Source organism: Symphodus melops (genome assembly GCF_947650265.1).
Source record: "Symphodus melops genome assembly, chromosome: 7".
Taxonomy (NCBI): domain Eukaryota; kingdom Metazoa; phylum Chordata; class Actinopteri; order Labriformes; family Labridae; genus Symphodus; species Symphodus melops.
The window spans coordinates 9,403,046-9,418,416 of NC_136697.1; the positions used below are offsets into that span (position 1 = coordinate 9,403,046).

Sequence of the window (15,371 nt, forward strand, 5' to 3'; positions counted from 1 at the left end):
AAAATCTGTCCACATTTGAGAGAAGATGTGTGTGTATGTTCTGTGTGTGTGGTTGCAGGTGGTTGATAAGTACACCAAGGTGTTTTTATATAGCTGCAAACTCAACTGACCACTTCCTGTCTCTACCAAAGATCACAGGATATGACTTCAACATCCTTACATCCCCCCACTGTTTATCTCACCAACACAGGCATGACAAACTCAACCACTCACTTAATTAGACTAACTTTAAATGTAACTTCCTTTACCGTTAGAGGAGTGGATACTGGTGATCTGTGGGTTTGTGGAGGCAACAATAAAAATCACAAATATTCCCTATTTGAATGACGACAAAGGAAGCTGTGATTTCAGCAAACAAAGGCGTAGAAACAGAGGACTTCACTTAATGAATATAAACTCTTTGACGAACACTCTTTTCAGCTCACTAAAGGCCAAGCCTGTGCCTGAAACAAAAACCTGATGGTCTATCAACTGAAAGGTCTATCTGTGCTTTTTTAAGCACTCAAGCGGACTTTGGACATATTCAATATGTCTGTTTTAGATTACTTGGTTTGACGGTCATGTTGCCATTTTTGCCATCATATAAAAAGATCCACTGAAAAGAAAAGGAATTTGGGCACGCAGTTTTGCTCAGTTGGTAGAGAAGGAGCCTCACATACAGCCTACGTGTTAACAATGAATAATGTTTGCATCAGAACCACATACAGATATATGCATATAATCTGTCACATGCCATTAAATTTTGAAAGTCATCGGGATTGGCCAGTGCCCCTTTGCCTTTTGGATTGATTTAAACAAATTGGATTGTGTCTTTAAGTTGACAGTTGCATGTAGGTCAATGGTGTTACTTCTGGTTTCTTCCACTAGCTAGCTAACTAACTAGATTACAGAGACATTTGGCGCCACTCTGACCCACCAAAATCCTCTAGGCCTCCCTGCTCTGATGCATGTATGTACACAAACCCAGTCACTCTGTTTCTCCATGTCACACAGAGAGAACTTAGTAATACTGAAGGAGGCAGGTGTGTAGGGATATCACAACTCTGTGACTTTCTGCAACAGTAACACAGAAGTTCCTCATGTTTAGGTAGGATGACTGATACTGCATACAGAAAAGCAAAGATCTGTGTAAACACAACAATTCCAAGAAAACAGGAAAAAATCATTGGAAGTCTTTAATCTACTTGAGCCAAAGTTCAAAATGTGGTGGGTGTTTTTACACAACTGACCATGGTTGATATGCTGCAGAAGTTCTCAAATTGTAAATCCCACCTACCTGCAGTCTGCTGAGACAGATGTCAACAATTACATTTCCCCATCCCTCTGACTAGAACTGTACCCACGACTATCAACCCCCCTCCCCCACTCCACTCCCACAAAAATGGTTTATGTCTCTGTCCAGACCACAATACAAGCTCAAGCATTTCTCTTATTTGCTTTTTCTCTTGCTCTCCTTTTTTTGCCCTCTCAGCATTTTTCAGTGTTTTCATGAGCACCATCATCATTATGGGCTGCTTCCTCTAACCCCAGGTCAGAGCCCTTCTCAGCTCTCTGAGCCAACAGACAACTGCTGAAATCATTATCCATCAGATTTCAACGTTTGAACAAAGTTATACGTCCGGTAAAGGAGAGATAAAGCTCTGATCTGATGTTCATTTTCCTTCCCTTGTGGTTAATTTGTTTTGTTTTGTTACTCAACTCCACTCCATTTTGATTTAATCTTCCAATCTGCCTTTTTTCCCTGTTAATTCCTCGACATTGATTTTATTTATCTGTCTTTATACCTTTGATTTTGGACTGATTAATTAATTAGGCTTTCTACAATGACATTTATCCATCTCGTGCTTGAGATTTCTTTATTTGCCTCTGATTCATTATTCTGGATTTATTTTTATGTATTGACATAATTAAGGAGCTCCTCATGTGTATTTATTTTATGGTTCAAGATTTACTTTTATTTTGGGTTTATTTATCTGGATTTATATTTTCACACATAATTTCTTTACCATATGTTAATACCTGATTAAAGATTTATTTATCTTAATTTAACATATGAGTCTGAATTCATTTAATTTATATTATCCCTTAATTCAGAATGTATCGACCTAAATGTAGAAATGATACGGGAGTTATAGCTCTCCATGTAATCCTGGGTTTGGGATTTATTTATCCAGATGTATGACTTCTTCAGGATTCATTTATGTATCTGGATGTATCACTTAATGTTGTCCCTTTGGACTTATTACCGATTACTGATGTATAAGTTAGTTACCTTTTTCTGGTCTTATTCATGCATTTCTAAATATGGCTTAATTCCCCAATTCGTTCAGGTTTAGCTGCTCTTTTTGGACATATTTACTTTTGTCTTGTGTGTACTTCTGTTAAGCTTCATATTTGGCAGCAGACTGTTCTCACCTCTGGATTGACTTGTCGTTCCGTCGCTCCCTGTGCGCTCAGCTCCCACACTACCGCCAGCAGCAGCAGTCGGACAAGCGATTTGAGCTCCAGTGCCATCACTTGTCTCTCCAAAAACACTTCAAAACAGACAGATCCTCCTGTAAAAACTGACGCAAACTTCGATTTGCTATTTGTCAAAACATTATCTATGAAAAAACGTATCGTTCGACTCAGACTCAGAACAGACTTTCCAGGAGATGTTTAACGGCGCGCCTCTGCAAGTAATCACTTGAATTGCCTAAACACCGTGAGCTATTTTTTCAGTCTTTGCATTGTTCCCGGGCTTAGGTAAATTTCAACCAAATTAACGGGCGTGGGAAGCAGGAAGTGTTCAGTGGGCTTTTGGGCTGCAGTCTGTGCGCATTTGTTCCAAATTCAGCTCGCTCTTCACTTCAGATGTTACAGCCGTCTTTGTTTTTCACGTATCTCTCTTAACTCCCCGCTGTCATATCCTCTACTCGTCTTATTTTGATCCACTCTCCTCTTCCCCTCTCTCCTCTCTGCAGACGTGGTAGTTTGCTACTCCCCGGAGACCTTCAGCTGGAAAGTGGGGGATTGTATACCTCCCACTCTTAAATCTGCCCGCCCCTCGTACATGGAAGGCTGGAATCAACTTAGTGACCTTCACATTAGACTTGCCACGGTTTTTCTTAACAAAGGCTCTGATTAAAAGCAGTTTTGCCCCCTGAAGTGTTAGAAACTGAGATTATTGACAGAGAAGAGGGCTAAAACAACACATCAATGACTTCATCAATATACTACGCAACAAAACTCTGTTTTGATTACAAATCATGTTTGAAGCATCTATAGCGACATCTTTTCATTTTAAATGATGACTCACGAATACCCCCAAAAATAGTTGTATAGCCTCACATAACTTTACTTTACATCAGTTTGTTTGGTTATTGCTAATAATTAACTTATGTTAAATCTTTTTTTTTTTTAAAGAAAAGAAAAGAAAAATAGCCAAATATTTAAAATTTGTTCTATTTTGTTACACTATTTAGATTTCAAATAGGGGCACTTATCTGTTTACTAAACTACTGTCTCTACTACTAATATTATCTAACCAATAATACTCCTACAAAAATATCTCACACAATGGATGCTGCGCAATTATTCAAAACATATACAATATACAGCGGCTTGAAACTGCTCTAAAGGGGAATTGCGCCATCTAATGTACATTAAATATACAATACATGACACCAGTAGCACGTCAGAGAAGATAGCCTACTGTATGTATAGCCTTATAATAGTGCATTACTCATGTAACTTTTTTGAATGCCTTGCATTACATGTTTTTTATTGCTGTCGAAAGAACATGTTTTCTATCTTTCTAGTTTGTTTGTTTTTTTGTTTTTTTTACCATTTTTTGACCATTCTCAAAAATATAAGCAGTAAGCTAGATTGATCCACTCGTTTTGTCTTCTTAAACTGTATGGTGCACTGATTTGTTTGAGGCAACTTTAGATTTCCCATCAAATCGCACAGGTGTAGGTTTGGTCTAATTAGCAGTTCAGAGTGCAGAATACTATGTGGACAAATGTGTACATTCAATTGCACATTTGTAAGACTTGTTAAACTTTTCTACAAACAACCTAATGACCCAATTCTGTAGCTCAACTACTTCTGCTCGTAATATATTTGACTGTAAGGATTGACAGACATTTTAACTAAACTAAATACAAGAGTGAATACATTTATTTAATGAAAATAAAAAGTCATAACTCCTGTTGAAACACTGCGTTGTGTGCAATTTTCTTGAAAGAGACAAGACACAACTTTGTTTTTCCAAATTGTTTTTTATTATGGAGATACTGAAAGTAAATCCTACAACAAACAGACATTATAGAAAGTTTTAGTAAATGAAGCAAAAGTGTTACACATATAACTTCTGGACGAAACAACAATCAAAATATTCACAAAGCTGAATGTCAAACGTCACACAGAAGACCATGGGTGTGTTCAGATTTTCCCTCCTATCGCCTTTCACTATCCTTTTTTCCTTAACCCTGGACGCATTTAAGTAGCGGCCATGATAAGAGCGGTTCAAATTCTCTAAAAGTTAGGGAAAGGTTGGTCAATGCTTCTTTGAAAACCTCCTTTAGCATAGGAAACACTTGACTATCCTTTACGAAAGGAGATGAGAAAGTGCCGCCCAAAAAAGAAGGTGAACATTACTTTTATAAAGTCTTGTATCATGTTAGTGGAGATACTTTGCTGTTATTTGATGTTCATTTAATATGAGAAAATTGTAACAGACCTATAAAACCTTGATAATAAAAAAAGAAAAGGGACACAGATCATGGAAGTGAGCATTGTAATAATTTGCCTGAACAATCTCACACCTAGAGGTGGACTATGATTTTGATGCTGATGTTGTAAAATAATCAATGTGAAGAATCCTGGTATTTCCTACAGACCTTCCATTTTAATTTCAACCTTGTGGTTATTAGGATTATTTAACAGGTAAGAAGGCCCAGGGGAAAGATTTTTAGATGAGTTTTTTTGTAATCCATGTTTTGAGAACTGTAGTTTCCCCACGGCAGACCCACATAACTAGCCTCCACCGCCATCGCATTATTATTACGTTGCCTAGTAGAAATGGAAAATGGATTCTCAGAACAATGCGATCACCTTTCCCTAAGTCCTTAATGAATTCTCCTAACACCTTTCCTTAACCCTGTGACGTTTTCACAGGGTTAAGGTGAAGTGGATAGTGAAAGTAGATAGGAGGGACAATCCGAATGCACCACATGTCCTCACTGGGTTCACAAACGCTGCAGCTATGTTTCTGGTTAGACAGGACAATGTGGTTAAAAGTTAACCACTAAAACTTGAATAAGTAGTTTATCTTAATCAGAATTTCCATTTGCCTGTATTTCTTGCCTTGGCAAGCCAAAAAAGTTCTATGAATCAGTTAAGCAAGACAAGCAAAACTTGTTTTCCCTTGACATATTCATTTCTAGAAGTTCCCACAGTAATCTTAGAAAATACTTTGAATATAAAACTAACAGGTTGGGATAAATTTGCAAATTCATTTTATTTTGGTAAGCTTGAGCATCCTTTGGTGCCAGCTGGATCAGATTAGTTTTTTGGCAAGACATGTATAGTCCAAAACTGCTTATTTACTGATTTTTTTTTTGAACTATTCCCCAAGTGTAATTGTCATACTTATTTTTTATATCAGATTGTTTCATATGTGTTAAACTTTGCCTGTCTGCTATGTGCACCAAGTAATTGGGGGAGGAGTGATAATTACTAACATGACCCAGGTCTGATATGAAACATTGACACAACAGATATTTTGTTAGAAAGTGCATCAAGCTATTGATAACTTCAGCTAGATACATGTTATATCACATTTTATCATTTCCAGAAAAAAATTGAAGATTTGTAACATTTGGAATATTTTCATTTTTACAATAGCTGTCTCTTTTTTAAACACAGGACCAAGCTGGTTGACTCACAACTTTCACATACAAACATATTACTCTGACTATCAAATTGACAGGCTACTAAAATGTATTAAGGAAGCAGTGCTACACAAATGCCCACACAGTTTCACCAAAAAGTAAACACTGATTGAAAACACAAGAATATTATCAGGCCTATCACGTTGACTCAAGTTATTACCCATCACTAGACTCTTCTCCAGTTTCATCAGGGATTCTTGGATCCATCCGAGACTGAACCGGTGTTTTTGGAGACTGTTCCAACTCAGTCTCTCCTTGGTTTCCAGTGGTTGGGTTATCACTTGACTCATTACTGGTGTTGAGATAAGCTTGGTACTGGTTCCAGAATCCTGCTGAGCTCCTTGTGGCAGGAATGTTCAAGGAAGCCATGGATGTAGAAGTCTGAAGCTGGTCAGCAGAGGAACGACTACTTCGGCTCGATGGTCGCGTCGATTTGGTTACGACCCCATGGTGCTTCATGTGCCCCTGGTAACGTAAAATTGATAGGGTAAGGCAGTAAAGAACTAAATCCATCGAAATTTAGTCAATCATATGACTAGAACATATATAACTCCCCTTGGGATGCAAAATAAAACATCAGTCCCTTAAAAAAGAAGTTCTGTTCTCCAAAATAAGCTTTATACTACAAATACAACTCTATCAACCTACTCGCTATTTTTTAAACCTAATAGTTTTAAGCCCTCACCTTCAGTCCGCTGCGACTGGCGTATTCCTTTCCACATTCTGCACAGCAATAGGTCTTCTTCTCAGGACGAGACATTGGAGATGGGAGGGTTGGAGCAAGGCTGATGGGGACAGAATCATCCATTGCTTCACTTGGGGCAGATCCACCAATCTTTACATTTTCCTTTGGCTCCTCCCTTCCATATGAACCCAAATGAAAGCTCTGACGTGTCTCCCTTACAAAAGTTGCAGCTCTCTGTGATGCACCCCTTACTTCAGAACTAGAGGTGTCAACAGTGTCCGAAGTATTCACCTTTTTTGGGTCCTCATCAGGCACAGTTGCTTGGTCTTGCTTTGGTGTTGCTGGTGGAGGAGACTGATCTTTGTCTTCATCCATGGGTTCTGGTGATTGGGGTCTTGGGGAGACTGATTCAGATTGTAAGGTTGGTGTCACATTAACACTGGGAGCATCTTGACTAAGTAATGGGTTGGAGGAAGTGCTAGGACAAGTATAAACAAAGTGGGCATCAAGGCCAGGTGCACTTTGTGAGTCTTCCCTGTTAGATTTGGAGTCAAGAAAGGAGGAGGTAGATGCTTCATCCTCTCTACAGTCCACTTCCATAGAATTAGACAATGCTGTGGTTTTGGTAACCGTGGAGGAAATTGGTGAGGATGAGGATTTAGAGAGATTGACATCAGCGTTGGCTTGTTTTTCAACTTGGTTCTCTTTGCCAACTGGAGACGCTTCATCAATCTGCTGGGAGGCTAACATGGAAGCTTTGACACAAAGAACAGAGGGGTCTTCACTGTCAGATGGTGACATTTGTTTAGTGGTATTCATGAAGGGATCATGGCTAAGGTCAGAGGGTGGAATGAGGTCCAGATTTGGGGACCCAGACTTACTGGGATTTTTGGTTAATTCATCTGATTTCATACTACCAGAGACAGGAACAGAGCTGACTGCCGGATTTTGAAATTGGGAGCTTGGGGCTGGGTTCTTTGAGTAGCCTGCTAGAGGAGGTGTTTTACAAGATGCAGTATTTGGGTCAGTGGACTGGGCTTGAGATTTTGACAAGGGTTTGGCATTAGATTCAGCTGGTACCTCATTTGCAGAATCATTTGTGCCATCTGTGGGCAACTGTCCACCAAGATGCATACGGATATGGTGTTGGAGCACAAGGGCATTTGTGAACTTGCGCTGGCAAAGTGGGCAAGAGTTCTGGACACGTGCATTTGGTGGACGGGCATGATGGGTGGCCACATGTGACCGCAGGCTACCTTTGGTAGAGAAGGATCTGCCACATATCTTGCATGGAAAAGGGCGTTCTCCAAGGTGAGTAGCCTGGTGCAGACGGAGTGCTCTGGGACAACTCAACACTCGTAGACACACTCCACACTGATTGGTTGCTAGGGTACTAGCTGGTCCTGTGATGCTTAGTGATGGCAACACGCCCCCGCCCATGACATTTCTTCCATTAGCACTCATGCCTAGGGCAGCTACCATCTCATGGGTAAAGTTTGAAACAGAAGTAGAGACTAGAGTTGAGGAGGGTGGAGTCGCCATGACATATGTTGTACAAGTGCTGGCATTTGTGAAACTCCTGTTGGTTGAACTTGCTGAAGAGGTAGTGGTACCGCTAGCTAACATCTCCAGCATGGAGGAGGACATAGAGGATGAAGTCCATGGAGTAGAGGAGCTGGGAGGCACCTTTTCTAGCTTCTCCACTAGCCGCTGCAGCTTTGACGTTTCAGAAGTAGGAGTGGAGTTAGCCATAGTAGATGGCAGGGAGGAGGGAGTAGAAGAGGGAGGACCTTGAACTTTAGGAAAGGAAGAAAAAGGGAAGGAAAGCTGAGAGTGGCTAGAAGAAGCAAGTTGGTGAGAACCTGGAGTAGAGGGTAGTGGGTTGCGCAGTAAACCCAAGGCTGGATGATTGTAAAGGGAGGCATGTGCAGTAGGAGTAGAGGAAGAAGTGGAGACAGATGGAAAAAGAAGCTTGGGCAGGTGAGCTAGCTGAGAGTAAGCTGCAGGTGAAAGCATTGGGGCGTGAGGAGGGGTGTTCTCATCAAAATGCTGCTGCTTGGTGCCCTTGAATAACCCTGCAATGGAAGATGAAGACAGAGAAGGGTTTGAGAGGAGGGAGGTAGCCAGTGAGGAGGTGGAGGCTGAAGAAGAGGATGACTGAGATGAGCCGGAAGTGATAGAAGCTGCAGCGGCTACAGCTGCAGCCCTATTGAGCTGTAGGAGTGAGTGGGAAATCAAAGCCAGATCCACGCTTGGGGGCAGAGGTAGGGTAGATGGGGCAGATCCTCCAGAGGCCCCCAGAGAAAATCCAGAGCCAGTTCCACTGATCTCCAAATGATCTCCACATGTTTCATCCTCAGGCCTGTTTTTTGGCTTCTTTTGTATCATATTCATACCACTAGTATTGCCACCACTGCTCATGGCCTGTCCCATGTCTGATCCCCTAGTGGCTCCTAATGCAACCCCAAACAAAGAAGGTGGAAGGAGTGACAGTGAGAGCTCTGGGTTTTGCTCACGATGGCGTAGGAAGTGAACCTTGAGGTTTCCTCGTGTGGTAAAGCGGCTTAGACACACAGGACACTGGTAGGGTCGTTCCCCTGTGTGTGAGCGAAGATGTATCTGCAGTGAAGAGTCACTGCTGAAAGTTTTACCACAAAAGCGACAGGCATGTGCAAGGCGACAAGTAGTAGTGGAGCTGGACACAGAAGAGGATTCTGCTCCTCCTGAGACAGATTGAAGAGCTGTTTGGGAGTTTGAGACCATTGGGACTGAAGCAGAGAAAGTTGAGTTTAGGAAGGACATGCCACTGTTCCCATTCGATGAAGGGGTATTTGAAGATTTCTCATGAAGATAGCTGTTGGGCATAGCTAAAGACAGGGCAAGTGGACAGTTTGATGAGGCCATTGAAATGGCAGCAGAGGAGGAAGTGGGGGTAGCTGTTGTCCAAGAACTTCCCCTCAGATTATCTTGAGCTCCTGTGGCCCCTCCTGTCCCTTCCATCTGGGTCTTATGGGGCTGCAGAATTTGAGACAATGAACTGCTTGACTTTGTTGGTTTGTTGGTTGCTTGAGAAGGCAAAAGGGAGGAGAAACATGCCAGGAGAGGAGCTACAGAGGTGGAAGGTGCAATCATATTTGGCTCAGCAGTTGGGCTGGATACCCTTTTGCTGCCTTCAAGGCAGAGCTGAGGTAAGGAAGGAAGGAGATGCTGGGAAGGTGTGTCTATGGAATACGAAGAGCCACCAAGGCGTAACACCTGTCTACAGATCTCCTCTGTTATCTGCATCTGATGGATCTGTCTTTGCTGCAGGACCCTCAGCTCCTCCAGGATCAGGGCAATGCTGAGTTGGGCTCTAGAGGGTGCAGATGAAGAAGATGTCACTCCTGGGCTTGGAGTTGGAGTAACAGGACTTGGGGGGCCCTCTGGCACACGACTAGGACTACCAGGGTGTGGGGGAGGACAAAGGGAGGCAGAGGACGATGAAGAAGAGGAGGAGGTTGTAGTAGTAGCAGAAAGTCCCAACTTTGGTGAGGCCATCGTTGTATTTCTAGAGGATGGGATTAGGGCACTTGAAGAGGACGTAGGATTGCAGTCAGACAGTAGAAGGGCAGGTGGATGTTTAGCCTTATAAGGGGGGGAAGAGCTACTGAATGTAGGAGAGAGGGAGGGCTGTGGGTCTTTGAGAGGCTGGTGGGAGGGCTGGCTTGTTGAGCAGGATGGCAGTGGACCCTCAGTGGGTAGAGAGCAGTTCTGAGGGCACTTGAGAGATGAACAAAGTGCAAGGGGCAACTGGGAGCTTTGAAGAGAGGTGGATGGAGAGCACAAGGGAGAATCCAGGATAAGTGGAAAGGGTTGTGACTTCAATGCCAAGTTGTCATCTAGGGAAATTGAAAAGACAAATCTAAATGTGTTAAAATGTATTTTAATGTAATCGTCCTTTATTGTTAAATAGTCCTCTTTTTCAAGATGGATTACAATCTTTTTGCTAACATAGCTTTTTTTGACTCTACATTTTAGGGCACTTGGATGCAACTTAGAAGACCACGCAAGGACAAATGAAGGGTATCATTAGATGTCTTTAGAATTTTCATTAGAATTTTCACCACCTAATTATCCTCCACTGCTTTCTTTACTTCTTTGTCCTGTCTATTCTCATCAACTGAGAACTCCCCACTGCCACACACATTAATAGGACATGTCATGCATGCAGGCACGCATGCTAACATACACACAGATTCCACTATTCTGCAAGAATAAACTGCTCACCCGTTTATAAGTCCACCTTGTTTCCCAGGCAACAGGCACAAGATAATGGACTTTACCTCACCCCCCATTCCAATAAAAGAAGCAACATTAACTCACTGAGACACTCCTCCATCACTGCCCTCTTTCTTTCTCTCTTTCTCCTTTCATTCAATCTGTCTTTCTTTCATTTCCTCAAGAGCCCTTCCCCCATAGCCCAATATGGGTGCTAAGGGTAATGTCCTGCCTGGGTGCTGGAACTGTAGTCTCACTCGCTGGCAAACCTGACCTGAAACACCAAGGTCACATTCCTAATATGGTTTAGGGCCAGTCAGAGGAAGAAAGGTGTCAGACAAAGAAAACAAACAGCCCTGAAGACACACGTGACTCATACATCATCAAAAGCTAATTAAGTTAATTAAGATAAGTATAGTGAGATACGGACCAAAGCAAATACACAACATACACGTTAATGCAAAAAAAAAAATCAGATTATTTGTATGCACCAGGTTTCTTGTACGCACAAAAGCATTTAAAACTATTTGCTTGAAAGCAACAGATTTATGACACAGTGTGGGCTGTTTTCTGTAACTGGAGAGGCCAGACAGACAAATACCCACAAGTGTGTTAACACACACACACACACACACACACACACACACACACACACACACACACACACACACACACACACACACACACACACACACACACACACACACACACACACACACACACACACACACACAACCTTGTCACATACACACTTCTTCATGTTCAAGCTTCAGTGCCCAGCAACAAAGCTCAAACGGGACAATAAGAGCCAATGCTATTGCAGTAAGAACATCTTATATAGTGCCTTACAAAGTTTCCTTTTTTTTGACCACCTCAAGCTTATCTATTAGCCTAAACAGAATAAGCATCTTGTTTTTTGTAGCATTTCAAATTCCTTAAATTTCTTTAATATAGATGTTTTACTCTTGGGGGGTTACTCTGTATCCCCCTATTCTGGGTGGTCTGTGTCTTTGAGCCTGGCAGTGATGCGCAGTGAAGACATTTAGGTTTTACGGGCAAAGAAAGCCGCGAATGGTTGCCACCACAGAACCTTATCAAAGGGTATATACTATGCACCTGAGAATGTCAAATTTCAATATTTCCTCATTTCAAAATGCAAATTAAACAGAATGAACCGTTTAATTGTCCTGCAAAGATACCATTTATGGTTTATGGTTGTATAATAATAAATATGACTCCTATATGAGGTATGGACAAGTGCTTTTAGGTCAAAAGTGTAATGTAGATATTGTACATAATATAATACGAACACTATCACCTATTAATTGGCATTGAGGAGCATGAATACTATTAGATTCAGATAAACCATCCAATGTGAATCCAAATTTAACTGAAAGGACAGTATTCTTTTGATAATAGTCTCACCATGCTCAAGTATCCGACTGGCACCAAGGGTCAGGCTCATAAGCTGCTGGGGTCGTTTCTGTTTCCGACGGGACATGCTTCTGCAGGATGGGACCGACGAGGTTGCGCATTGGCCAACAGACAACTTTTATTCTGTCTCCCTGCACACTGGAAAAAGTAGGTGTCTAGATTACTAAGAGGTAGAGAAAAAATAGAGAAAAACTAAAAGTACTATTTCCAAAATTGTTACAAAATACTCCGGGCTGATTCGTCTCAACAAAGCTTATCCACATTGGTGGCATTGTGGCGTAGAGAAAGAAAAACAGAGCTAAAGTGCCATGTGACAGTTTCCCTCGACAGTTCTCCCTTTTCTCAAAACTCACCGTTGGCCCTCCTTCCTTACAAATACACAACCACACACACACACAGCTCACTTGTTCATCTACTACTTTGCATTCAAATGGCGAGTGAACACCCCTTCTTTTGAGCCAAGAGTCCACTGCCTCTCTTTAGTAAACCCTCATAAATTGACGCCCAAGTTCATCGCATTATGGCCCCTTCCTAAGCTTTCGTGCCCTGATTTTGATCCTAAATCTGAACCTCACGGTGTGTCTCGTCTTGTGCATAATGTATGACAACTCTGCGCATGGGTGGCTGCAAAAACCATCTCCAGCTCCCATTTTTGCATGTTCAAAGCTGAATTTGTTCACACTAGGCTACACTTTATGCGTACAGATACCTCTTCCAGTCTCTTTAAGGTGTAAGGTTTGTGTGGGCTTGCTGGATGCTCCGGTCGACTCTAAACAGGCCCCTGTGTCAACTAAGTAAACAGAGCGGCTGAAATGAGGTGGAATTTGCAACAATGGCGTTGAGGGAGCACAGCTGAGTGAGCATCACCCTCTCAGAGCCTCTCTAGCACATAAGGCCACTGACTGGATGCACAATGCTCCCTATTCACCCTCATCCCGACTGCTTACCACGTGGAGAGAGGTAGAGAAAGAAACACACATGCAGTGTGATGAAGAAAATAATTTTTCACCCGGGCCCAGTGACACCCACCATCTCATCTACACCTCCACTCCCTTTACGTTTCAATGAGACTTGAAAACAATTACAAATGCATCTGATGTAAAGTCTGATTTGATGCTAATAGGTCGTCACGAGACAATTGAAATAGCCTACGAATTGATTTGTGTATAAAACATTTAAAACAGATCCTCCATTGTGAGACACGAGAAGTAGCCTACAAATTAGACTATTACAGTCTTTAACAGACAGTTTAAGGACGGACTTGTATTATTATGTAGGGAGATATGGTGACTTTTATATGTTATCGGTAGGGTTTTTCGACCAAAATTAAAAGATAAAAACATCAATTAATTACGTTGAAAATATTCACGTAAATGTAAGATCGACCTTTTTTTTGTCAAAGAGAAAGTAGAAAACATTCTAATATAGCCGGATAATCAAACAGTCGAAACAGAAAATGTCTTTTTTTCCCAAAGTAGGCTCTTCTATTGTGCCAACAACGCATTTGTATTTCCCGTGCCATCTTGCCGATATGTTCGCGTACACGACGGTGAGACGTTATGAACGCCAATGTTTTGAAACAAGCGCAAAATACCGCGGTGAGATGCGCGTCCCCGCTACTGTACGGCGACCTGTTGCACGCCACGCGCGCTCCCCATCATAACAAGTTATGATTCATAAAAAAATATGACTTCTCTGAAAATACAGCCCCGGATGTGCATTTCCCCCACAGGCCGCTCGTCGCCGACACAACCCCGTTAAAAATTGCAGAAAACAACTTACCATGTTGAAAACGATGATTTTTGGCCGCAATTTGTGTAAGAACAAGAAGGGGGGAAAGCTCAGGAGCTTATGTTGGGTCAGATCGGCTCCGTCTCTCAGCCGGGACACTGGCGCAGCGTTTCCCTATTCACTCCCAGGGATGCGCAGTCGGACAGACGCATTTTTTTCAATTATTTATCTCCGTCGCAAATCGCGTTACTTTCTCATATGACAAAGGGTTATTATGCCTGAATGTATTTACTCATAGTCCTCTGGCAGCGGGAGAAGCGGGACGGCGAACAGAGCTGTAGTACTCGATACAGGGGGGAGGATTATTTTTTGTTGGCCGCGCGTGCTGCTGCTCTTCCTTCTCTCTTTGTATTTGTCGGGGCCTGCTCCTGTCAGGCCTGTCTGCGTTCTCTGCTGCGGTACTGTCTGTCTGTCCGTCTGTCCTGTGAGCTGGCTGACTGTCTGTCTGCCTGTCTCTTATAATTAATGGCCCTCGCCGCCAGACGGTCCTCAGGGAAACAGTGACCACGGTTACCTCCACATTGGCTCTCAGTGTGCATCTCACACAGGAGTGTAGGCCCGGACACGCACGCGCACACACACACACACACACACACACACATACATATGCAGGGCTGAAGGAAAAGAGGGTCACTAAAGAATTGAAGATATGCACAGGTGTGTATCAACCCCCTCCCACCACCATAACCCTGTCAAAATAAATCACAATTAATAATTGTCAACTTTTAAAGATAATAACTAGACTGACTAAATAAATAATAATACTATCAGAACATATTGCACATCTTTATTTATCTTGAGGTATACAGGCACAGAAAAATAATCTAGCCTACTTAAAAACTCAGTTATTTCATTAAGAAAATGTTATTGAAGGTGACGTTTCCCCAAATCCATGATAAGCAAGACTACATATACCCATGTTAGCATATAAGACTAAAGTCAACGGTACGTTTGAAACCTATAATGTTAATATCAACAACTAGGAAAAAAAAACAGAGGATCAACAAAATACCTGAGTTTCAGTTAAAATGTAATTCACTTAAAGTACGTTATAAACTGGTCTCGATTAACAGAGTTGGTCCCTAACTTGAGCTAAAAGGTCAGCGCATCTTTCCCATCCTAAATCCTATTGGTTCAACCTTTAATTTGGCAAATCTGTTGACAGGTATTACCTGTGTGAAGTTTGGTCATCAGTAAACAAGAATAGCTCTAATCCCCTGATTTATTTTAGGTTAAGATAATCCTATAGTAATCCTTGCAGAATGTAC

The 15,371-nt window shown here is 41.9% G+C and overlaps 2 protein-coding genes across 6 annotated transcripts in view; both read right to left on the reverse strand.

Moving 5' to 3' along the window:
• Nucleotides 1-3,019, reverse strand: part of mmp14b (matrix metallopeptidase 14b (membrane-inserted)) — a 14,103-nt gene extending 11,084 nt beyond the window's left edge. Inside the window, exon 1 of the mRNA XM_079349234.1 lies at nt 2,416-3,019. Within this exon, the coding sequence (XP_079205360.1) occupies nt 2,416-2,514 (99 nt within the window). The 5' untranslated portion in view covers nt 2,515-3,019. The remainder of the gene's footprint in view (nt 1-2,415) is intronic.
• Nucleotides 3,020-4,242: 1,223 nt separating this feature from the next.
• On the reverse strand, nt 4,243-14,674 carry sall2 (spalt-like transcription factor 2). 5 transcript variants are annotated; one of them, XM_079349230.1, is made up of 4 exons: nt 14,618-14,674; nt 12,304-12,450; nt 6,622-10,499; nt 4,243-6,401 (listed from the first exon to the last, which is right to left on the reverse strand). In XM_079349230.1, the coding sequence occupies exons 2-4, from the start codon at nt 12,377-12,379 to the stop codon at nt 6,093-6,095; spliced, it is 4,263 nt and encodes a 1,420-aa protein (XP_079205356.1). In that variant the 5' UTR covers nt 12,380-12,450; nt 14,618-14,674; the 3' UTR covers nt 4,243-6,092. The 5 variants fall into 5 exon arrangements, with proteins under 5 accessions (XP_079205356.1, XP_079205355.1, XP_079205354.1 ...); XM_079349229.1 differs by lacking the exon at nt 14,618-14,674 and adding an exon at nt 14,336-14,611; XM_079349228.1 differs by lacking the exon at nt 14,618-14,674 and adding an exon at nt 14,095-14,611.
• Between the last annotated feature and the right edge of the window lie 697 nt (nt 14,675-15,371).